This window comes from Lolium perenne, chromosome 7 (assembly GCF_019359855.2).
Source record: "Lolium perenne isolate Kyuss_39 chromosome 7, Kyuss_2.0, whole genome shotgun sequence".
NCBI lineage: Eukaryota > Viridiplantae > Streptophyta > Magnoliopsida > Poales > Poaceae > Lolium > Lolium perenne.
Genome location: NC_067250.2, coordinates 283,889,810 through 283,915,685, shown reverse-complemented (window position 1 = coordinate 283,915,685; position 25,876 = coordinate 283,889,810). Strand labels below are relative to the sequence as shown.

General features: G+C 46.9%; 1 protein-coding gene and 1 long non-coding RNA gene across 5 annotated transcripts; both read left to right on the top strand.

Moving 5' to 3' along the window:
* The first annotated feature begins 547 nt into the window (after window positions 1–547).
* Window positions 548–14,520, top strand: LOC127312445 (uncharacterized). Of its 4 annotated transcripts, none has more exons than XR_011748475.1 (4): window positions 548–619; window positions 713–861; window positions 1,022–1,117; window positions 14,090–14,520. It is a non-coding gene; the product is annotated as an uncharacterized lncRNA (long non-coding RNA). The 4 variants fall into 4 exon arrangements; XR_011748474.1 differs by lacking the exon at window positions 14,090–14,520 and adding an exon at window positions 9,107–9,516; XR_011748476.1 differs by lacking the exon at window positions 14,090–14,520 and adding an exon at window positions 9,095–9,516.
* Window positions 14,521–22,870: 8,350 nt separating this feature from the next.
* LOC127317471 (wall-associated receptor kinase 1-like) lies at window positions 22,871–25,719 on the top strand. Its single transcript, XM_051348028.2, has 3 exons — window positions 22,871–23,885; window positions 23,999–24,154; window positions 24,535–25,719. Exons 1-3 carry the CDS (start codon window positions 22,949–22,951, stop codon window positions 25,524–25,526), a joined length of 2,085 nt encoding a protein of 694 aa, XP_051203988.1. The 5' UTR covers window positions 22,871–22,948; the 3' UTR covers window positions 25,527–25,719.
* Window positions 25,720–25,876: the final 157 nt, after the last annotated feature.

The following is a 25,876-nucleotide window of genomic DNA, read 5'->3' as shown; positions in this document are numbered from 1 at the left end:
TACAGTATAGCATTGGACGCTTGGTAGCACCCCATAGAAAGTGGTAAGGGTGAATACATGTAGAGAGTATAGAGTATGGACACGGAATCATTTTGCTCGGACGGGTAGAAAGCCTTATACATATGGTTAGTGAAGTTTGATGTTAAGTGCGGTTTAGCGACTTCATTGTTTTTTAGTATTTAGTACTACAGGGTTACCGAATTTGACGATGGTTCAATCCAAAAATAGGTAAAGTTGCCTTATGTGTGCAGGTTATAGCATGGAATTAGTGAAGTCGACGACAACATCAACAGTAGTTTTTCCGGTAGCACCATTTACGTATTTTGTTCATATTTATGCAGGCGGTTCAAAATTTACGGGCGGCAACTTGATATGTCATTTTACCATTTCGAAGTTCTCGATTTGGATATAATTTGAACAGTAGGCTCATATTAGTATGTTTGTTTTTCTGTTCTTTCCCGATTTCTCTTCCCAGGATCTTCCCTTGAAGGCGATGCCGCCAAGAAAGCGGGAAAAAGGGGGTGACCACCGCTACCAAGAACGGCAACATAACCGCCCGACCACTTTGGACCTGACGCTCCCGTGCAGGAGAAGCTGCGGTGGCTTGCTGACCAAGAGAGTAAGTGCCTCAGAGCCCTAACTCCTTACCGATATGCTTTGCTTTTTATTCTTTTTTACTGATTTTGATTTAATGCTTGATTTTAAACGTCAGCTGGGATTCCTCATCTGAAGGAGTTTGGAGTGGACGGGGAGTACAATGTCATGGTCATTGATCTTCTTGGTCCAAGTCTGGAAGACTTATTCAACTATTGAAACAGAAAATTCACTCTTAAAACAGTACTTATGCTTGCTGATCAGATGGTAAGTTTTTCTTACTGTATCATAGCATTTTGTATGTTAATATTGGCCCACCTATTTGACATAATACCAACGGAAGTATCTATGTGCAAACTCAAATCTTATGTGTAATTGTTTTGTCATTTTTACCGCCAAATTAATGCATTCAAATATTTTTATACAGATTGCTAGGGTAGAGTACATGCACTTGAGGGGCTTTCTTCATCGTGATATAAAGCCGGATAACTTTCTTATGGGTTCAGGCCGTAGAGCAAGCCAGGTTGGTGCCATTCTTGCACATTTTTATTTGCCCGACTTGATTTATCAATTTTGTTTCCTTTGTATTTGCATAATTCGTAGTGGCATTATACTATTTATAGTTTTTGACCTGGTCCGTGATACGCTAAAGACAAGTTCTATCATCTGGTATCTTGGCACTTCAAACAGGGTAGAAGCCAGGGTTGGGCAAGCTTGTGGCTAGTCCAGCCTGATCATATACTCTACTGGGCATTGGGCTGGGCCAAAAAAATCACAAGCTTGCCCGATCCTGGCTCTAGTCACAGGCCCTGGGTGAAAGCCTAGTTGCCCAGTCTGTTTCCACCCCTGAATTCAAACCCCTCAAATGATAATTAGGAGAGGCTAAATGGTATCACTGAGAAATTCAACTGGGTTATAGATGGTCATGTACATGATCTTTTCTTGCTTTTAGTTAAGCAAGAGATTCATCTTGAAAGCTGATACAGTGATATTCATGCATTATGATTATAATGACTGTAATGGTGCTTTGTACAACTCTACTTAATTCTACTCCTGGTGTTAAAAAATAAATTATTATTAATACAACGATTCTTGCTCGATGGAATGATGCTTTGCAACGTAAACGATTAAAAATACTTCAGTTCTTGCGTAGGTTCGTAGGAACTGCTTGTGAAGCTGTGTCTTTTGGGGTTAAGTGGTGTGTATTTGGGCTTGGCGTGACGTGATTGCATGAATCCATGTGTCAACAATACATTGTGTTTCGTTGTTATGGTATGAAATCAGGAGGAGCAGGGAGCTCCTTAATCGAAAAGAGAAACTATCTGGGAGATTATCTAACTACCTATATTCACCAGCTGGATCGAGTCCCCAATCGGAAAAACTTGAGTACAAGTTTTTCTTTTTTACATAAATCGAGATATCAAATTTGTAGAAAGCAAATCATTAAAATTATCTGCAGGAATCAGTTAAAAATTGTCTCGAGGAGGCAAGAAACATTCCTTAATGTTGACTTTAGTTTGAAGGATGCAGCATCCACAATTTTACAAAGATGTAACGACACCATTATTGTTGTACTCGCAGTTCGTAGGCTACAGTCTGGAACCGATCTTGAACTCGAAATTTAATGTTAATGGCAAGGTTCTCTAATTCTTCAAAAGTATTCCAGAAAAAAGCATGCCTGATTCGAGAGGGGGATAGGGTGTTACATACTTGAACTCCCAGCTCTTATGATCCGCCTTGTGACACACGATTGATCTACAGAAATGAAGCCATAGCTTTAGAATAGTTTTAGAATTCACATGTTTAAGAAGTTTTTTAAGCCTTTACGTACCTGAGAACGGGACAAACTGATGAAGATCTACAGGGAAATATCTTGATAATACTACTGATGGTTTGGGGAGGTGCTAAATGAGGACGTGTTGTTCTGGGCTGGCATTCAGATTTATAGGCAGCGTTCCATATATTGGGATCTGATTGGATCCAAATCTTTTTAAACGTGGAAGGGAGAGATATCATTCTGCAGTTACGTTCTAAACGTTCCTCTCAAATCTCTACGCAATTAATGCTTGATATTCTTTTAAGTTTTGTGAGAAGGATGTCCTTGATCCGTGGTTAACGGATTGGCCATTTAGTTTAGAGGCAATTTCAGCACCTCCCCAAATGTTCTGATGTCTTTTATATATCTTGGCATGCAGTTTTTCTTTATATTAGTAATCCCCTCGCTTACTTGGGCATCATAGTAAGTGTGGACACATTCTTGGCACGTCTTAAACTTTACCAATTAAAATTCACAACAGTAGAAAATAAAAGAAATTGCAGAGAAAAATGTGGATGGCCAACGAAGGCAGCATCCCCTTAACCCTTTAAGAACTTGTTCTCACGAAGCTGATCCACACCTTAGCCATGGCTTTGATTCCCACATTGGACTTCAGAGACTCAATATATAAACTGAAACGCATGGGTGATCTCAGAAGCTATCTTAAACAAAAGGTTAACAAAAATCCGATAATTTTTTTTAATATTTCATTCGTAGAGCCTGAATGCTTCCTCTACCATATTGTTATACCACAAGACCAACACATTATTTTTAAAGTGTAATGTTGCACAGTTGTGCGCCACCAATTAAGCCAACGAGCATACAATAGAAATAATCCTTTGAGATGGCGCCAACTCGTAGTTTCCTAATACCTTCCCTGTGAGCAGCATCTCCTCCAGATATATCTACCATCCGACCATGGTGCCCCTGCTGCTGGAGAACGGCCACCGCTGCAAGCCTGCAACGATGGTGGTGGTGATAGGTGATGGATGCAAATCTTCTAAGTGAATCAAAATTCAGTCCAATGACCTTTTCAAGCTAGCCACCTGTTTAATTAAACAGAAAAAAGATAGTGAGATAGCAGCACCCATGTTGAACAGTTCAAGCACACTTTATAAAACATTCCAGGAAGCCATATATAGATCAATAAATTTATAGATGAAATGATTACCATAATGGAACTGATCTGCACAAAATTTAAAAGATAGCATAGTGAAGTACAAGTGCAAAGTATCTCACCTACGATGTAAGGATCTCCTTCCAGACTATGTTCTTCGTGTAGGTATTGACATGACGCCTCTTCTTTTTGCTTTCATCAGAGTTTGTTTTCTTGTTATCACCACTGGGGATGACAAGAATCTTGACGTTATTTCTAGCAGTAGATCTAGATAGGGCGACATATAACTGCCCATGAGAGAACACCGGCTCAGGCAAGTAAATACCGACATTAGGTATAGTCTGCCCCTGTGCCTTGTTAACCGTCATGGCGAAGCTAAGCCTAACAGGAAACTGCTTCCTCTTGAACTGAAAAGGGAACATCTCATCATCAGAGGGGCAAAGTGGGATCCTTGGCAGGAAGATCCTCTTTCCAGCATGTTGGCCCAAAACAATTTCTGCATCGATGACATTTCTTTGGAATCCTCTAACCACCAACCTCGTGCCATTACAAAGTCCGTTTGCGGGGTCAATGTTTCGGAGCAATATGATAGGGCAATTGATCTTGAGCTTCAGCAAATGTGGGGGCAGACCAGTAGGGGTCAGTGTGTTAAGAAAGTCAGGAAGACGGATGTCACCATCAAAGCTACGGTACAATATCTCTTGTCCCTGGAATCGATTTATCATCTTCAAATTAACCCTATCAACGCAATCATTTCGTGTCGACAAGATTGCTCTTGAGGTGATGTAGTTTGGGTCTGACATGTTAGCACCAAGGCTAGGGAAAACGTTGTCTATTAGTTTATCAAGGTCAGAGCCCTTCTTTCCAGTACACGGCACACATATCTCGTCAGGAAGACGGATGTCACCATCAGCATTGGTCTCTTCCTTACCATCACCGATGCGCAGTAGGTACTCCGCAAACCAAGGGTCACTATGTGCCCTCATATTGCGTTCGAGCTTTAGGTGAGTCATGCAATCCCAAAGGTAAGACCTACGTAGTGAAGCATCAATTATCTGAGCCCTCGACCCCTTACGGACAACAGGGAGGACCTGCCTGAAATCTCCACCGAACACAACCGTCTTTCCACCAAATGGCAGGTCTGGCCGGCTCATTATATCGCGCATACTGTTGTCCAACGCCTCCACTGCCTGTCTCTTTGTCATGGAAGCCTCATCCCAGATGATGAGAGAAGCTAACTGTAGGAGTTTTGCAGTACCGCTTTGTTTAGTGAAGGTGCAATACCCGCCATCTTCAATGCTCAGTGGTATCTTGAATCGGGAATGAGCTGTTCTCCCTCCAGGCATTATGGAAGCTGCAACACCAGATGTAGCTGTCGCTACAGCAATTTTTTTCTGACCGCGAATCGTTGCGAGCAGTGCTCTGTACAGAAAAGTCTTTCCGGTACCTCCAGGTCCATCCACAAAGAACACACCACCCTCATCGCCATGAACAGCAGACATAATTTTTTCATACGCGGCCTTCTGATCCGTATTTAGTGAGCCTGGTAGATTTATGTCCTCCTTGTTGGGCTCAATGACAGACTCCTCGAAGATCTCCCTTTCCACACCGGTGGCGTTGTCAAATTCCTCATCAATATCAGGAAGAGGAAATGACTTGATGTCCTTGCCCATTGACTGTAGCATATTTCTGATATCTATCAAAACTTTCTGCTCAGCTAAAATATTGGATGGATCGTTGAGGCGATAGTCTTCCGACATTGCGTCAAAGTGCTTATCCCAGAGCCCGCGCACATCGCTAGGCTCGCAGAATACCAATATTGTCGCAAAGAGCCTTCGTAGAGATGAAGGCATCTCGAAGAGTGTAGATTCAGTAAGGGAGTCATCCAATGTGTTGTCCCCTTCGATCAACCCCCTTCTCTCTGCAGCTTCACGAAAGGATCCCAACAGAATGCCATTAACCGTCTTTAGGTCATCGTAGCAGGTGGCCCCGGTGACATGGTTTAGAAGGACTCGCAGGTAATAGCGATCCCCTTCCGCTGGGTGAGCCGACACAATCCTTCCAACCTGTATCCTTTTTGTAGGTGTACCATCTTTTTTTACAGCCCTTCTCTGCCAGTGTTTATCCTGACCTTTCTTACCTTTCTGCCAAGTGTACCATTCGGGGAAATCCCTGTATAAGATGCCACGGGCCTCCTCATGTAATTTGTTTGCCGCGAAGTACTCTGTAAGCATTGACTTCTCAACACCTTGACGGTTAACTACTTGTTGGATATCTTGGCCCTGTTTGAACGAAACCATGTGACAGTTTTCTAGATGGAGCTGCAGTTGCATCACAGGTGGGTGATTTTTACTCAACTCAAAGCCGTATATCCTCCACAAGGCTTCAGGAGGAGTCACCCACCTCGCGTCTCTATATTGGGTGATCTCATCTATGTTCCCGTTGCCATCTGCCTTGTCAGCCTCACTCACTGTGATAGATGCCCGATCATGCCCCTTGTATATATACTTGAATAGGTACTTAACGGCCTTTATGCTTGAGCATGCCTCGACATTGATGTGACAATTAAAGTGACGCAAAAGGTGAGGGTTGTATGGGACAACCCACCTATTATCTAGCAACTCCTTTCGAACCATTACTTTAGTACCATTGTTACGTCGTCTGTATAGAGGGTATGAGTCCTTTCCCTGTAAGGTAGCCGCATTGAAAGGTCGAGGGTACTGATTCTTGCAAGCAGGACGACCCTTTGTGCATGGACAATCAGGGTTCAAAACACCACATGGGCCATGCATCATATGTTTCACTACCATCTTGTACAGTTCTGGGTACTTGATCTTATTAGGTAGCTCTGCTGAGATAAGCTTGTCATACTGTTCTGGACATGTGAGCTTGAATCGCCCCTCCATGATGAGCAAGAAGTGTGCATGTGGAAGGCCCCTCTTTTGGAACTCCACCACGTACACATATGCTTTCACCTTCCCGAGGATGTCCTTATGAAGCAACTTATTCTTTAGTTCTTCCAGTTTTGCCCTGAAGACACGCACAACAAGGTCTGGGCGATCTTGAGGGGTTTGGCCAGGGTAGAGCTCGCGCTTGATTTCATCCCAGTTAGGATTGCATGTCATCGTGAGAAAGATGTCTGGCTTGCCGTACTTCCTCACCAAAGCCATAGCATCCATGTAGCGACGCCTCTTGTCACGTGGACCACCAATAAATGATGTTGACAACACTGTACGTTTTCCAATAGCATCAGCGCTACCCTCACCGGCATGCAAGCTGTCCATCAGGCCTTGGTACAGGTCTGCCCTTATCTTATCTTGATTGTTCCATATATAGTCCAACCGTGAGTTCTCAATCTTGATATACGTGTCGACCATGGCTTCTGAAACAAACGCTTTCCATGGAGGATCGGGTTAAATATCCCAGGACGCATCTGGAATTTGTAGCAGTAGTAGTCCCGCACTGATACACATTTATTTCCTCCCGAAGCTGCATAGAGAATTTAGAATGAGTGGTGTTACAAACGGAAGATCATATGTCTTAGCATGGACTGCGCATGTAAGAAATAATCAAAACACAAACCTGGATCATTATCTTCGTCTCCATCATCATTGTTATCGACGGGGGATTGGGAGGACTCGTTGCTATTACGACGAGCTAGACGAGCTGCACGAGCTGCCATCACAGTATCATAGGACACATTTTCCTTCGGGATATCGGTATGCCACCCAAGCTCGCCTCTAGGGAAGAATAGTGGGTAGGACAATGCATCATAGCATCCATGATAGAACTTGATACCAAAAATATCTCTGTTTTTCCCTTGCAAGATCACGCTGTGGTCGAACTGTCTTCGTCGTTCGCTTCCTTCTACCCACACTGCGGCTACTTCGGAGGTTGTAGGTGCATTGTATCTCCTCTGGTCCATCCTTTGGTCGAGGTTTAGTGTGATGCGATAATCATCAACATCCTCAACCTGTCCCATACTCCGTAGATGTTCAGAGTATGGGTTTCCACGAAGTATGTTGACCATTTGTGTGATTACTTCTTTGTCTTTTGCGCATTGCTCTTTGCGGCAGCTACGATATCTGTGTTATAAATTGGGGTCATCATCAAAGAAGTAGAGCTCCAGGTGACTTCCTTGTAGACCATCTACTCTGCCAAATGACCTTATGTTGTGGTACATTTGGCCATGAGCAAGAAAAGTGTAGATAGGATGCTTTGATGTGTTAGTGGTATCGCCATCAAGGTTGCAGTATAGTGAGGTGAACGAGAAATGTCCATTGAAAAACCTTATGTTATCACAGAAATGCCTAGCATCAGGGTCTTGACTCGTCCAAAGCCTCTCGAGCTCGGGTGGTGTAACCGTGTTGGCTAGCTTGATCTGCCCATTACGACAGCAAAACCCTGGTGGCTCATGCTCGAACCTTTTTGCACCACAATGTTTATGTATGCAGTCGTCAACAGACTTGAGAATGTGTGTTTCAATTGGCATTTTGTTGTACACCATGTCATATGGATCTGGGACATTTGGAACCGAAGCAGAGCCATCATTGATCTCATCTGTTTCCACATCCTCATCGGCATCATGTTAAAATGATGGATAAAAACATTAGTCATAATATTATGTGCAATGTGTGCACAATATGGCATGTAACATGATCAAATTACCTTGTCCGGCAAACATGTATCCTTCCTCATCTTCGGAGTCTTCTTCCAATATGACACCCTCATCCTCACCTGAAGTATAACTATCTATCATTGACAACATGTTTCAAATATATATTAATGAATATGGGAAAACATATACCATTGGCTGGTGACTGTGTTTGAAGTTGTTGAACAATCTCGTATGTTGGAGGCGTAGTATCTGTGTACATAGCATTAAAGTATATGTGTCAGCTGCTACACTTTTTAGGAAAACAACACATAGAAATAAGTTATAAATAGTAGCCGCTTGAGCATGTTTCAAATAGGCATGTAATGAATACATGGTGAATTCTTACCGTCATCATTGGCTGGTAATTGTGTTTGATTTTTTTGAACAATCTGCGGCATTGGAGGTGTCGGCGGCGTAGTTTCTGCGAACACCAAATGAAAGTATGGGCATTAGAATCGTTAACGACTTAACTGGAGAAAAAGAAAAATGAAGAGATGAAAATTACCATAGTTAAGAATGGTTGATTGCGTTGGCGTCTCTGTACCATCTTCCATGGTTATAGATGGATTTTGATCCGCTGATGCAACCACATGCTTCTTACAATTTGCATAGAATGCTTCATTTCGTAGACCTAGCAACGCATGCCTTTCTCCAGGTGTTACATGTTTTCTCCGTGATATATTACTAACTTCCATGTTAGGGGTCACCTCCCTTGAGATTTGCTCTGTAGTAGGTTCGATATAAATTGGGGTTCCGCTGAAATCAGGGATATGCCAATCACATGTGGGTATGTAACCTTGAGGACCAGGGGCATTAAAAACCAGTTCAGGGGTCCAACATGGGTTCTCCATGGCGTTGGATTCTTTGCTCAGACTGTTGCGTCGTGAGTCTCTGAGAGCCTTCTTAGAAGACTTTTGTTCAGGAGTCATATCGGCATAACGGAGGCGGCGAAACTCGGAGGCGGCGACCGTAGGCGGTGACCGTAAGCGGTGCGTGACTTCAGGAGCAGCAGGCGTGGGCGTCGGGCGGCAGGCGGCGGACGAAACTCGGAGGCGGCGATCCTGGCGGCGATCCTGGCGGCGATCCTGGCTACGATCGGAGGTGTTGATCGGACTGTGCAATGAGGCGGCGCGTAAATTCAGGAGGCTGCTCCTGACTTCACGAGGCTTGCCATACCTTAAAGCACACGCAGAAAATAGAATCCTGTTTGGTTACATGGGAAAGGAAACGTTTTTATGGCTGTGCAGTGAAGGAATGTAATGCGATATGTGATTGTTTCATGCGATCTCTGATTGTAATGCGATCCATGGTGAACAATTTCCTTTCCTGGAATGTGCTGTACTTGCATATTTTATTTGCCGTGCTGAATTTGTTCGAGGCAAGGTGGGAGGGCAAAAACGTCTCATCAAAAATATGCTTGACGAAACCCCATACCGGAGGAAACAGAACACGTTCCTCCTTTTTATATAGTAGAGAAGAGATAGAGATTTGGTGAACGAATGGATCGGGATGAACGATCGGTGCATTTACGTGTGCGCGGTCTAGCCGCGCGAACCGAAGAGGACACGCCGGTCCGGTGGAGATTCTCTGATCGAGCTCATGACGGAGGCGGAGGTCGTTGGGTACGCCCAATTGTGGCCCAAGGGCGAGGAAGAGGCACCGTGGGAGGCGCGCGTTGTGATCCAACTCCCGATTCGGTGGTACAGTGAGCTGATGTCAGCCATCAGTGCATCACGCCGACGAGGCCATGCCACTATGGCCCAGAACAGTGCACTCCAGCACGACGCATGCCTACCAGGCGTCCGCATGTATGCAGAGTTCATCCAAGAAAAAGTAATAGAAATAGTCAACGTTCCCAGCGCTGACCAAAGGCACGTCGGCAAATCTGTCCAAAAAAGATGAGTACACAAGAATAGACCGGGAGTTATAAGTTTGGAGTGCTAAGGGTATCTCCAACCGGACGACCCAAATGGAAGCGCTGGGCCTTTTTGGGCCGTTTGGGTGGCCGCGCGGACACCCGGACAGCGGCCCGCGTCCGCGTGTCCGTTTGGGTCGCACGCTGCGCTCAACGCGCGGACGCAGCGCATAATCGAAAAAATAGAAAAACAAAAGTAAAAATGCAAATTTAAACGAAATTTGATTAAACATATGCCCTATTTTGGGCAAATTTGTACATAGCCCTATTTTGGGCAAATAACTAACAAAAGAAGCCCTCTATATGAGCTTTAAAATTTAAACTAAAAACCCTCTATTAGGGTTTGGTCGGCGGCGCGGTGGCCGCCGGTGCGCCGCCTAGCCCCTGTGGGCGTCGTCGGCGTCGTCGGCGTCGTGGGCGACATCCCGGCGGCGAGGCACTGTTGTGACTCGAGCGCGCGGGGACTCCGGCCACGGAGACCACAGGGCCTCCTCCCGAGGCCGAGTGGGGGTCCGGAGCCACCCGAGGTAGCGGCGGCGCACGGAGCGGCGCCTCCTCCCTGAGGCGCTGCTCCCTCTCCTGCCAGGCGCGGCGCCTGGCCTTCTGGCGCCGCTCCTCCTCCGCGCGGCGCGTGGCCTCCTCCCGCCGCGCCGCTTCCTCCTCCTCCCGTCGCGCCTGGCGGGCCTGGGCGTACAGCTCCCAGGCCTCGACTTCCTCCACCGCCTGCCGGGCCGCTTCCTCCATCTCGGAGGTGCGAATGGCCGCATGGAGGTGCGGCCATTTCGCGTCCTCCTCCGCCGCCGAGATGAGCAGCGCGGCGCGGAGGTCGGGGTCCTCCTCCGAGGACTCGGGCTTGGGCTCGAGCAGCAGCGGTGGCGGTTGCGGTAATGCCGCACCGCCGTGGGCGGCCTCTCCGATGTGGAGGCCGCCTCGGTTTCCTCCGGATGGCCGCAGCGCTGGCGGACGACGGCGGCTGCTGCTCGCCTCGTCGTCGTTGGCTCCGGGAGCGAACCGTCGCTTCGGGGCCATGGCGGCGGTTTCGCTCGGGGAGTGGAGTGAGGACTGGAGTGGAGGGCCAGATCCCCTCCAGTCCCCATTTAATAGCCTCCCGGGTCACCGACAGGTGGGCCCAAGGGAGACGAGGCGACCAGCGCCCGGACGCGAGCGGACGGCGCGTGCCATCCACAGCCACGCAAACCTAGCCCAGATTTGAGCCGGGTTTGCGTCATTCCGGACGCCGCGGCCGTCCGCTTTTGCGGTGCGTCCCCGCGTTGGACCGGGATTTTGTTCGGCTCGACCCATCCGGATGCGCGGGCGCGAGATGAGTCGTCCCGTTGGAGATGCCCTAATTCCTGGGATTTAGAGTTCAATGTTCAATTGCAACACCCACTATAACTTCAAGGTTTGTTTCAGACTTTACTCTTAAATTTATATATTCAACACATAGTCACCAAGTACCATTTGAACGCGTGACCGGTCGCTGATGCCACTTGGGCAACGCATACCCGTGAATCCGCGAGCCTTGATTAGTCAGCACGTCACCCTCAGGCCTCAGTATAGCACAGTAAGCCAAGGATCGATTGCGTGTTTTGACTTTTGATATATAGATAGAGACACATGAACCTGCCAATACGTATTTGCAGCTACTTTTTTTAGATTCAAGGCTCCACGAGCCCGACTTTAAATTAATAAAGCCCACAACGGCCAGAGTTTACAAAATGCTGAAAGACAGCTTACAGGTGACGAAGAACAAGCACTAAAAAAGAAAAAGACAATGAAGCGAAGCTTGATCTACGACGCCATTGTCCCGCGCTGCGATCTGACTGAAGAAGAAGCGAGGTTCTGGAAGCACGCCACAGAGGACTCGAACCATCGTCGAACACCAAAGGAAAAACACAATGCCAGTCGCTCCACCTCCGAAGAAAACACCCTGTTTTCTCGCCCCGGATCGGGGGGCGCCGCACCTGTCAAGAGGGGGATCTGCTCACCCTGAGCACGCCTGGGCAAAGCTAAGAGGTTGGGAAGACGCTGGCCACCGCCTCACCGCGTCGCTACCGGAGACCGCCACCGCCGCCACAGCATCCATCACCACGCCGCGACCCAAACTGCCAGAAAAGAACACACCGAAGCTGCGGGAAAGAAAGAGCCAGTGCCCATGGTTGGCACCCTAGCACAACCACCGGATCACTGCGGCTACCGGAGAAGGGACCCTTCCCTTCTCACTCACCAAGGCAGAGAGCACCGGGGAAAGCAGAACGCCGCACCAGCACCAGCCCTGCAACACAGAAGACGCCCGCTCCCAACAGCCAAAACCACCATCGAAGACACGACCACTGACCTAGCCATCCCAAGGCGGCGCCTTCAGGAAAGGGACGACGCCGGAGCGCCGCCGCCGCCCAAGCCGAGGCTTTTGGGTTTTCACCCGAGTTAGGCTAGGCAGGGAGGGGATAGAGTACCTCGAAATCGCCTTCAAGAAGGAGATCGGCGCCACAAGCGTCGACGACTTCGTGGCCGCCCCGTCGGCCAGGAGTTTCCCCCGGTCCAGCGCTCCACCTCCAACTGCAGCCACCCACCAGAGCAAGTCCAGGGTTGGGCAGGGTCGATCTTGACGCAGAAAGGCCACAGCTCCAGATCCGGCGCGGAAGACCATCGGGGCGATCTCCCCACCGCGTCCCTTCCACCGGCGCCTCGCCACCCGCGAAGCCAAGGCGCACGGCAACCAGCATCAGCAGACGGAGCCCGCCGGCAGGCCCACGCCGCCCTCACCCAACACGAGGCCGCCGCCTCAGAACCCAGAGCCCCACCGAGGCCACCGCCGTAGAACACCGCCCGAGCCTTCGGCCAGGCCAGAGACCTGCCGACGGAGCAGAGGGCGCCCCGGAACGGCGACGTCGACCAAAGCAATCCCGGCGCGAGATCCTCCAGCTAGCGAACGCGCGGGGAGGCGGGCGCCCAGATCCCCGCCGCCCCCTTCACCGGCGTCGCGGGCTTAGCCCGGCGGCGCCTTGGGGGGCGACGAGGAGATCCTGGAGGGGGGGAGGGGCGGCGGCGGCGGCGGGCTAGGGTTTCGCCCTCTCAGTCGCCTGGAGGGGCGACCCGAGAGAGCAAAACCGTTTCCTCTCCTCACCTATTTGCAGCTACTCACGGACGATACTTGGGCGAGTCGTACCCGTGGTTTGAATGCGTGAGGCTTGACTCATCAACGCACCATAAATAGCATGCTAGAGATTAATTGACTGTAGGGTGATGTGTACTCGGTTGTACCCTCTTGCTTTTTTCTGGTATGTTGCGATGACTTGATGAAGTCTACGCGTACTGCTAAGCTTTTTTCTGGTATGTTGCGATGACTTGATGAAGTCTACGCGTACTGCTAATGGTGAACACAGCGAAAATATAATTTGGACAATAATTGAAGAAAGCCGTCCATACATGATTGCTTCGTCTGATTCGGAAAATAAGATCAAACCAGGACGAGATGAGGACGACGAATGAAAACAAGCCAAGGGTTGCAAATTGCGTGCTGAGCCGTCCAATAATTTCAAGACAGATCAGTATAATTCTTCTATAATTAATAACGCATGCAATATTTCCGCATCCAATATCTACCTGTTAAAAGTACTACTCCGGGGCATGTGTGTCATTCTTCTATCACATACAGGGGTTTTAACATAGACACCACATTAAGCCACTCAATGCAAATTAAGCTCTACTACGACAAACTTTGCCTGACTCCGGCGATGGAGGGGCGAGGACAGCGGCGCGCCTTCGGCTCGTGCTAGTATTTGTAGTTGTCGCTAGGTGGTCCGGATAGCAATTTATAATTTTCTTTACTTTTTGGATTATTTGTACGATTGTTGATGATTATTAATAGATCGGTGGATTTCTCGCAAAAAAATTAATTTGATAATTATATCTAAAATTAATGGTTATGATTTAACAAAAGATTGCCTCGGAATTGAAAAATTCCGGGGTATGTGTCTCATTTTGTAGGGAATGTGACATGTGGGAGGAAGACAGAGAGGCTACATGCGTATGGAAATTTTTCCACACAACTTTTTATTTAGACTACTACCTCTATAATGGGTGATAACATATGTGTGATACATGTAAGGTCATATTTATTAGGTTGTAAGGGCTCTTTTGATTTGAAGGATAGGAAAAACATAGGAATAGGAAAGGTATATGATTGGAATGACATGTCTACTTGAATCCTATAGGAAGATGAAGTTTGTTTGATTGTAGCAAAGGAATTTTTCCATAAGGTATGAGCTAATGCTTTTTTCCTATAGGAATTACACTACAAGTTTCCTATAGGAATTTTTCCTATAGGCTATGTTCCTATGAATCAAACAATATGCACAAGAAAATTTTCCCATAGAAACCAAATCCTACACAATTCCTATGCAAATCCTTCGAATCAAAGGAGCCCTAAACTCATCTTGTTTGGGGAAGTGTGATGTTAATGTAACAAAGCTAGTTACCACTCTAGTCTTTTTTTTTTAATTTATTGTCATGTCATGTCACCAAATTACTTGAAATGTGTGATGTTACTATCTATGTCACTTCTACCATGATTAATTTTAATAACCATTTCGATTGTGGAGAAAAGAGAAAACAGTGGATTTAAGGAAAAGGTCGCAAATTAGTTACACTCCATTATTTTTGGAACATGCGTGTGTGATGGGTTACAACTACGCTGATGTTTTCTACTTCTGACATAGTGTGTGAAGTATCTTTTACCATTTTGAGAGGCTTTTCATGTGTGTTGTACCCGTGCAGAAGGATGCTTGGGGCTCAGGGTGACGGTTGATTTTTTGAGGCGTCAATGTTTTTTCGCACCGGACATGGAAAGGGCCTTCTGTGTGCCATGGGGGACCTTCAAAGGCCCGATCTGTACTAATGCCCCAGAGAATGCATGAAAATGGTTCACTATGTATCCTCCTCACGGTGCTCGTTGTTGTCCTCCCACTAGTACTGACCTGCTACTTAGAGCCGGTTTTGGCTCTTCGTCCTTAGACGGTTCCGCTATGCGGCTCACAACCAGGTCTCTACTAGCGTGCCATCTTGAGATGGTTCTCGTTCCGACTCAAAGAACAACACCTCAGACGGCTAGTAATAACATCTGCCTCCGACGTCCAGAGGCCCTGAGACGGTTTGTTTTCCAGACCGGTTATAATAATTCTGAACCCTCAAACGGTTGCTATCAAAGACCGTCTCAACCATGATGTCATGAGACGGCTATTACTCGAGACCGCCTGCAATATTTGTTGAATTGAGACGCATATTATACCCTTCACTTGGAACACTTTCTCATGTAATTTAATAGCAGTATAACAACATGATTCAGCAGCCATAAATATACACATATTTGCTGAAGTAGCCACCCATAGGGTTATATTAGAGCTATGCATATATAGTTGGTTAAATCCATACACATATATATAATATATCTAGGAGTGCATTATTACATCAAACTTCTACTAAAACCCATAGATACTGCAGTGCATCAAACTAGCATAATTAGTACTCTAGAAAACACATTCGTGCATTAATCACCACCTAGGAGTAGGATGTGAACCAGAAGATGCACCTCTGCATATTTTTCATGGAAGCCGAAAAGGACAATATCCTCCTTATGTATGTTGAACATCCTCACAACATTGTCCCTTTCAGCCGTCAAGATTGCATTGTTTGACCCAACTCTCATCTTCATCCTAACTTTCCATGGTCTCCTGCTGGTAATGCACAAAACATAGACATCAGCAGGGTCTACAACGAACTCGAACTGCGAGTGAGCTGAGTTGCTTTCATATTTGACCTAGGTGACAGTTTCTAGTGCCGGCCGTCTTAGGACAACCAGTTTTCGAAGCGGTTTCTATTCATAACCGCTTAAGATACACCCCTGAGATGGTTGCTGATATTGTCCGACTCCAAACTGGCTATTCTTATAAGCACGTAGTATTCCATCCCGATTCTAAAGTTTTCGAAATGGGTTGTTATTCACAACCCGTCTGAGATTTTCTGCAGAACTGGCTTTCAAAAAACTTGGATGAAACTGGTTGAACACACCGTCTCTAAGTAGCGAGTTTGTACTAGTGCCCATCCGCTAGTAGGAAATAGCCTACTGGTGTGCCAAAAACAGTCTTAGTTGCGTGTATCCAACACACATGTCGGTATGTTGCTGCTGGTATACGTTATCGGCAGCGTGTGAGACACCACGTCGTCAGTAGTATTGTTGGCACGCAAAACTGTCACGCAACACCAGGCTAAATGTCATACTTTCGTGACGACGAATGGATGATTTTCGAGCAAATCAACAAAGGAACCTCAATTTCAAAGAGGAGAAATGACCGTTTTCAGCACAAAACGAGGGCTGCTAGAGCATGGTAAAGAAAAACAATAAAAGAAACGAACATAAAAAAGTAGATTGTATTTTGTTGATTGTTTGAGTAGTTCAATTAGGTAGGGCTCCTCAATCGGCCATGTACCCATATTATATAGGACGCCTGGTCTTCGGCATTTCGGCAAGTACAACTTACGCGGGAAGTTTCCTTCGCGTACAAGCCTAACAAAATATTCCTAATCTGTACTCCCCAATTCGGTATAGTTTACTTAATCCATGCTAGCAAGTACTACTGGTTTGCGTCACGCGGTCAGCTATTACTGAGCCTGTCCAGTTAGTACGAAGTTGAGTTGGGAAAGTTCAGAAGAACCTGACATTTGTGTGTTAGGGCATCTCCAGTGGCGTGACGCATTTCGGACGTCTAAATTGTCCGCGGGTGTCCGTTTGTATCGCCAGGCGGACGAATGACTGCGAGGGGCAAAATGTCCGTTTGCATCGGGGGCTACCTCCAGCGGTTCGCTGCATTTTGGACATGCAAGTGTTTTTTTTTCGTGCTACTTCTTTTCATTTTTATTGAATGAGCAAGTTTAAACACGAAAATGTAGTACTGAATGATGCCATGTTGCTCCAATTGAATAGATTATAGCCTAAACAATTCACCAGCAGTCGAATAGGTTCAAACATATTTAACATACAAACAAGAACAAATTTAAAAACATATAAACTAAAACTAATTTTTGGCCTTCTTGTTAGAAGGCCCTGCCTCGTCGTCCAAACTCCTGCGCCTCTTGCTTCTCACCTCCTCGTCGGAAGAGAAACTGGAGGACGACGCGCCCGTCGAGGAGTTGAAACTGGAAGAAATGTCGTCGTCGGTGAACGGACGACGACGACGCGCCGCCCGCGCCCTTGCCCGGGCCCTGGACTTCTTCCTTGTCGCCGCCTTGTCATCCGCCGCCTCCTGCGCCTCCAACCGGGCGAACTTGGTGTCGGAGTCCTCCTCCTCCTCCTGCCCCTCCTCCTCGTCCTCGGCGTCGCTGCCAGTGCCGCCTCCGTCCTCCTCCTGGCCTTCGCTGGCATTGCCGCCTCCGTCCTCCTCACTCGGCGTGGAGGCAAGGTCGCTGGGCGTGAGCCCGGATCGCTTGGCGTCGCAGGGGATTCCCACCAATGCCAGAAATCCGGCCGACTTGCCCTCGCTTCTGAGTCCGACGACAGCGTGTAGCCGCTCATGGCTTGCTGGTGTTGGAGAAGAAGAAGAAGAGGAAGAAGAAGGAGGCCGTTCGACTTAAATTACCGTAGACGCATGGGTTATAATCTGCGGGGATTAACGGCGGCGCGTATAACGAAGGGGCCGGCGGTTGCTCTTCCACGGCGGTTCGACGCTCCATTGCGGCGGTTGGCGGGTTGATCGGCGCGGATGCCACACCGGCGGTTGACATTCGCGCGCTTGCTGTGAATTCGAGCGATCGAACCTGGGTCGCTGCCATAGAGGCCCGTGGGGGAAGCGAGCGGACGCTAGGCGCGACCGCGGAGACGCAAACCTGACGCATATCGTCGCCCCGCTAGAGGTGGTGGCAGACACATTTACGGTCTGCGCGGACGCAAACGGTCCCTCAGCGTCCGTATGCGTCGCACCGCTGGAGATTCACTTAGAATGTGGTGCTGAAATGCTGCCCATGGGCGCCCGGTTGACCTCTCAATCCCGTGTGCGAAGCACCGGGTCGCGTCGCCAAACTCGTTCTGCCTGTTACATCAAGAACACGGTTGAGAGAAAGATAATTTTATTTTAGCACTGGTAATGACGAAAATGGTGAATGGAACCTGGGTGCGCGCCCACCTATTTACAAAAAGTTCAAAAAAATGCTATTTAAAAGTTTCAAAAAAATGTGAAGTAAATTTTTGCATGTAGATATTATGTTGATACTTACTCGTGTGTGTTTTCACGGAGAAATACCATAGTGTGTGACCTACACAAAAATGACAAAATGCAAATTCCTATTCCTGTGAATAGTACAAATTCATGTTCACTATTCTCATTTGAACATTTTGTCATTTTTTGTGCAGGTGACACACAATGATATTTTTTCGTGAAAACTCACACGAGTAAGTATCAACATAATACATACATGCAAAATTTTACTTCACATTTTTTTGAAACTTTTAAATAGTAATTTTTTTGAACTTTTCGTAAATGGGTGCGCGCGCACCCAGGTTCCATTCCTCCGGGTCGCTGGTAATGATCGCATCATAAATATTGTTTGGGTAACTGCATGAAAACTCCAAGAACCATTCGACCTGAACAATCCGTACAAAACGTTCACATAGTGTGCATCCAAAAGAATCGTGTAGCAACTCTGAAAAAACATCATTACCAGAAATCCATGCATCTCCTCATCAGTATTATTTTCTTGGATCTGGAACCAGCAGTACCTCATCGTTGAGGAGTGAAAGGGACGAATTTAGGGAGTGGTGTTTTGGAACATGGGAGCATATGCTCCCTATATTTAAAAATGCATTTTACACATATTTTAAATTTCAAAAAAATTAAAACAAATAATACGCACGTACATGTTCATGTGTACGCGCTCACAAAGTCGTTTCATAAAAAATGAACTTATCATGTGACGTGTGTAAAAAGACAAAATTCAGTGCTTAAAACAATGTTTTTCGCAGGATAAGTTTTCTCTTTTTTACATAGATCACAAAAAATATTATTTTTTGGTGAAACTTGACACACATATATTATGGAGATGTACATGTAGAATTTTTTGTCAAAAAATTTCCACACTTTGAAATATATTTTGTTGGTAGAGGGAGCATACGCACCCGGGAGCCGAATTAAATTTCCGACGAATTTAAGCAATAAATCAGGTCGGAGTAGTAGCAGGAGCCATCAGGGGAGGCAGACCCATTCCATGGAGATGACAGTGCCTGGACGGCGGCACCTACACATTGGACGAACGGATGGTCCTCCCCGCGGTTTGCGTGCAATTATTCGCCATCTGCAAGTGTAGCGGCTGAGCAGGACCTGTAGTGACGACGTCTTCCGGCCCAGACTGTTCCCTCGCTTTCTTTCCCCAGATCCCGAGCGCCCGCCATGGCAGAGAGCCTCGAGAGAGGGGACAGAGGAGGAGAGGCCTGCGGGTCCATGCCTCGCCGGAGGAGAGGATGAGGGCGTGAGGGGTGGCAGGCCAAGGAAGAGAGAGGCATGGCTTTTCCTCTTCAGCGGGGGTTTCCGGATAAGGTTTCATATCCTTGTCCCCTGTGTTGGTACGAATCAAATTATTCCTTCGCTTCAGTTTAGTCCGCTCATGTACCCGGGGTGGTACGAATCAAATTATTCTTTCGCTTCAGTTTAGTCCGCTCAGTACAATAAGGTCTCGCTATAAAGAATAAAATATTATATTTTTGCTAAGTTAGAAGACAGAGATTAGGAGAGAATGGAAGTGAGATCTCATGCAACTTAGCATTTTGGGCACTTTGTGAGACTAAAATTTGGGCCATATGTTATCAAAGTACTACATTTTTATAACCCACTATTGTACATGCTAGTTACTACCTCCGTTTCAAGGAATAAGGCGCGCGCGTATTCCAAAACGAACTTTGACCATAAAAATTGAGCAACAAAATCTTGATTATATTATATGTATATAGTATCGTTGGATTCGTATTGAAAAACACTTTTCAATGATACTAATTTCATACAAATAATCTTTATCTATTTAAAGTAATTCTTGATCAAACAAAAAGCTCGTAAAACGAGGACGCCTTATTCCTTGAAACGGAGGTAATATATGTTAACTATAGATGACGTGACAAACTACTATAGCCGGTTGTTCGGCTAGACTATAGTTCTTGCTCTCATGTAGCTGGGGGATGGCTGACGCCTCGGACGACATGGCCACGCTAGCACGATCTATCTCTCCTCTTCCCTTCGTCCCCATACTATCTTCTTCCAGTTAGGGCTCGTTTGGTTGCGCTTGATCCGCCGGGATCCCTGACTTTTCCCTGGACAGGAAATACGCGAGGAAACTCTGGCCCAGTTTTTCCGTCGACCCATTTGGTGGACACATCGGGAAACTCTGACCCGGCTTTTCCTACCGATTCCCTGGGCTTGAAATCCACACTGACATCGGAAAGGAGTTCCGCGTCTAGCTCGCGATCGAGCGGCTTGTTGTGCACCTCGCGACCGAACGATTATGTCCCGTGATTTCCGCTCCTACCTCTGCCCCCGCTTACCAAATTGCAAGTTGCATTCTCCAAGGGATGGGAGCGGGTCCCAACTGCCCAGGGAAATCTCAGATGGGGCGTTAATTCCCTGGTAATTTTAACGTTTGCAACCAAATTAGATGGAACCTTCATGCCAATGGTGCTTTCTCTGTGAAATCTTTCTACAACGCGATCCTTCTTTCTGATTTACCAGTTGATAATAATAAGAAGATTTGGAAGATGAAGATACCATTAAAAATTAAATTTTTTGGATGGTATCTTCGTCGAGGGGTAATCCTCACCAAAGACAATCTTGTTAAGCGTAATTGGCATGGGAGTACTCGATGTGTTTTCTGTCATCAGGACGAAACAATCAAGCACTTATTCTTCCAGTGCCAGTTCGCGAGATCTATATGGTCAGTCATCCAAGTAGCGTCTACCCTGTATCCTCCGACTAGTGTTGCCAATGTCTTTGGCAATTGGCTTCATGGTGTCGATTCAAGGTTTAAGTTGCTTCTTAGGGTGGGGGCGCTAGCAGTTATCTGGGCGCTTTGGCTATGTAGAAATGACAAGATTTTTAATGATAGAAATTGCTCTTTGTTGCAGGTCATCTACAGATGTACAGGTATTCTCCGTTCGTGGTTACCTCTTCAGCGAGTGGAGAACCGAGATCTGTTTACGGAGGTCTGTACACGGTTGGAGGCTACGGCGAGGGATACTTTTTCCCAACATGAGTGGCAGCATAGTCTACGGATAGATGCCCCACCCACTTCTTAGGCGTTATATGATTCATCGTTCCGATATGTATCTCGCCTAGTTTTTGTTTTTTATCTTTTTTGAACCTGAGACAACATAAACGGCTGTGTGCATCCTGGTTATGCAGAGGCTGGATGTAATTGCTTATAAAAGTAATGAAAGCATCCTTTATCGAAAAAAAAGTGGTTACGGGTTGTCCACGGCGCCGCCAACCCATCCCACTGAATCCGCTCAAATGAATACCCAGGGACACACGAGAAAAACTGACGGACTCTCACGACGCGCCCGATACCGCCGCCGCGCCGCCGCATCGAGACCTCCGTCCATGGCGATGGCTGCCGGCGCCATCACCGGCGGAACTCGCCACAATTGCAGATCCGTCCGTCCGCCCCCACCCCGTGACCCCGTCCCCTCCGCTCCCCTTCTCCAACCGCATACATCCCCGTCCGGCGAGGTTCATGGATAGCCGCTTGCGTCCGGCGTGGTCCAAGGGGAGGAGCAGGTCGGTAGCCACAACGAGGAGCATGTACGCAGAAGGTATATAATCTGTCCCCTCTCCCTCTACGTCTTGATTCTCGGTGAGTTCCACCCGATGAACTGAATCAAGGAACAAGATGGGTCGCTGGCTGCGCTGGCTTTTCCTCACGGGGTGCTAGCCGCGTTGGCTTTTCCTCAGGGGCCGCTAGCGACAGCCCGTTCAGCTTGTATGGACATAAAAGGGCACGTGGTGGGCCGTCGCTAGCCTGCCCACTTACATGCTGACGGGATCCCGAGTCAGCGGGAGCTCAGGGTCATCGCAGGAGGCGGATGCAGGAGATGGCTGGCTGTTGGTTTTTGTCGCCGTTCATTTGGCGGAGAAGAAAAGGAAAGGAACGGGTAAGTGGCATCTCTATGTATTATGCAATTTAGTGGGAGGGTAAAACGGTCCAATAAAATATTAGACGAAAATTTTATAAAAAACCTTATTTTTTATTATTATTAGGTATATAGATGAAATAGCTATGCATAGGTTGGGGCGCAGCTCTCATATCTAAAAAGAACATCTGTACCGCCCTTTTTTTTTGTCAATTTTCTTTTTGTGAGGAGAGCATTAGCCGGGCGTGTACTATATAAAGTGAGGGTGTGCTGGTGCAGATTCCCAAGTAAGCTCGGTGATTTATTTGGCACTCCTGCATCGCTAGGCAGTTGTCGCTAGGTAGCTAGTTCCACCATACCCGACAGAGCTAGGTAGAGCACCATGACCACGCCCAGCACGCGATTCCATTCCCACAAGCTGCTGGTACTTGTGCTAACCCTAGTAGTCATCCTTGCAGATTCCCAAGTAATCTGCAAGGATGACTACTTGTACATCTGTACCGCCCTTTTTTTTTGTCAATTTTCTTTTTGTGAGGAGAGCATTAGCCGGGCGTGTACTATATAAAGTGAGGGTGTGCTGGTGCAGATTCCCAAGTAAGCTCGGTGATTTATTTGGCACTCCTGCATCGCTAGGCAGTTGTCGCTAGGTAGCTAGTTCCACCATACCCGACAGAGCTAGGTAGAGCACCATGACCACGCCCAGCACGCGATTCCATTCCCACAAGCTGCTGGTACTTGTGCTAACCCTAGTAGTCATCCTTGCCGCCACGGCTCAAGAGCAGCAGCCGACAATGCCACGCCCGGATTGCCCCGACAAGTGCGGCAACATGGACATCCCCTTCCCGTTCGGCATCGGCCACGGCTGCTTCCGGGACGGCTTCGAGGTGTTGTGCAACAACTCTCGCACCTTCCTTCCTGACACGGGAAGAACAGCAACATGGGAGACTGGCAGAGGCCTTTATTTGCCGCTCGAGCTGGAGAGCATATCTGTGGCCACGGGCGGGGTTCGTGCGTACACGCCGATCTCATACATGTGCGCCACAAGTGCCACCGCCACTTCCGTCGCGGATCAGAATATGTATTTGGAGACATCTCCGTTCGTCTTGTCGTCCACGGGGAATGTTTTCATAGGCCTTGGCCTGAGCGCCGAACAAAGTCTGTTTTTCACTTCTACTCCTGAGAGCTCGTTCCGTTGCCATACATATGATGTCCGCGAATTGAACACCAGCGACGGGGTGTGCACGAGGGACTGCTGCGAGACCCCCGTTCTCAGCTTCGCCACGATTATAGGCTGGTCTACCAAATTTAATGATCCTACAGGTTTGTGGCCATCCCACCCGTGCACCTACGCCATGCTGGTAGCGAAGTCATGGTACAACTACACTATGCCGGACCTTGACGGCATTAATACGCTACTCAACAAGTTCACCCAGGGCGTCCCCGCAGTGCTCGATTTCGCCGCGGGGGAGACTTGGTGTCCGGTGGAAGGACAGCCACGGCCTCCGGGCTTCGCCTGCATCCATGGCAACAGCTCTTGTGTCAACTCAACCCGCCGTACTCCTGGCTACATCTGCAAGTGCCTCGATTATTACGTTGGCAATCCTTACATCCCCAACGGATGCCAAGGTAAATATGTACTCCTACATATGCATACAGTAATTAGTTTCCGCTTAACTACGTACCAACAATTGTGTTGATTCCCTGCACAAATTGTTAAATATATTGTGTTGATTCTTCAGACATTGACGAATGCCAAGGGAATCCCTGCTCAAATGGCGGGATCTGCAAAAACAGGCTGGGAGGCTTTGACTGTCCATGCAAATCCGGAATGAAAGACGACGGCAAAGGAGGGCCCTGCACAGAGTCATTCCCTCTAGCTGCAAAGGGGGCCGTAGGTAAGCTATATATCCGTTCTTTGTTATAGGGGTGGGGGATCATATTTCCGCTGTTAGCTAGCCACCTTGTCCACCGGCCGGTAGAATCAATCAGCACCCTTTGGGAGCAAAGCCTTCTGTTGCCGATCTAAATCATCCACTTAGATATAAACACATGTGTTTCATAGCAACTGCTTGTGCTCAATTTCCGACCCCCTTTGCAGGCTTCATTACATATATGTTTCCTCTGATATAGTTCTACTCATATTCTGTTTGAGGTTTCGAGTATATAACTAAAGAAACTATTTCCACTACTTATAGTACTAAATATTCCTGCAACATTTGTAATTGCCAGTTTAGTGATCTAAAAAACCAAATTAACTTGATTCTTATTCATATAGGTGCAATAGGTGGTGTTCTTCTCCTGGTGATTCTATCGTTTATTATTATCCTTCACAAACAAAAAAGGAAGATGAAGGAATTGTACAAAAAGAACGGCGGCCCTACATTAGAGAAGGCAAACGTCATTAAGCTGTTCAAAAAGGGGGACCTCAAGCCTATTCTAAAGAACAGCAACTTGATTGGAAAAGGTTGCTTTGGTGAAGTTTACAAGGGCCTTCTTGACAATAAACTAGTTGCAATAAAGAAGCCAATTAATGGTAGTGTGCTAGAGAGTGATCAGTTTGCCAATGAAGTCATCATCCAATCTCAAGTCATCCACAAAAACATTGTTAGGCTTATTGGTTGCTGCCTTGAAGTTGACGCGCCTATGCTGGTCTACGAGTTCATCTCCCAAGGTAGCGTACATGACATTCTTCACAACAACAGCAATAACAAGGTGTTCCTCAACTTGGATGCACGTGTAAGTATCGCTGCACAGTCTGCGGATGGTCTAGCTTATATGCATTCAAAAGCAAATATTAGAATTCTGCATGGTGATGTCAAACCAGCAAATATACTCTTAGATGACAACTTTGTAGCCAAGATTTCAGACTTCGGCATATCTAGGTTGATTGCTAGAGAAAAGGAACACACTGGATCAATCATCGGTGACATGAATTATATGGATCCGGTATATCTACAAGAAGGCATACTCACCGAAAAAAGTGATGTTTACAGTTTTGGAATTGTTATCCTGGAACTTATTAGCACCAGGAGGGCCATACATTCTGAGAATAATAACTTGGTAAAGAGCTTTCTTGAAGCCCATAAGAAACAGAAAAAAACAACCGAGCTTTTCGACAAGGAAATTGCAATGGCTGAAGATTTGGAGCATCTTGATATTCTAGTAGTTATGGCCATGGAATGCCTTAACCTTGATGTAGACCAGCGACCAACGATGATGGAGATAGCTGAGAGGCTACTCATACTGAGTCGATCTCGTAAGGTGTAAGATATTTCTCAATTAATTATTTTCACAAAATTTGATAAAATAATGGCAGTAGAGGCCTTGTTTGGTCAGGAGGAAATGTGTAAGAGTGTGTTCTAGGGTGGCCGAATGTTTGTACACTGCATTTGTAATGTTTGGAAACACTATAGTTTTACTAGATCTGTAACTGTGTTACAAATAATACATATATACTGCTTTTGAGAGTGAATTTTGTACGTAAATGCATGGGTGTAGGAAGTATTTCCTATTGCCTCTCACATGCTGAATAGATGGTGCTCACCATCTGCTAAAAGGAGGTAACCATATTCAAAAATTATAAGCTACCAAACATAATCTCAACTCGTCTATTACTC

Bases quoted from the DNA above. Each gene is read 5' to 3' on its own strand.
- LOC127317471 (XM_051348028.2), top strand. From the start codon at position 22,949: ATGACCACGCCCAGCACGCGATTCCATTCCCACAAGCTGCTGGTACTT. The intron at 23,886-23,998 runs GTAAATATGTAC...TTGATTCTTCAG, and splicing joins CATCCCCAACGGATGCCAAG to ACATTGACGAATGCCAAGGG. The intron at 24,155-24,534 runs GTAAGCTATATA...TTATTCATATAG, and splicing joins AGCTGCAAAGGGGGCCGTAG to GTGCAATAGGTGGTGTTCTT.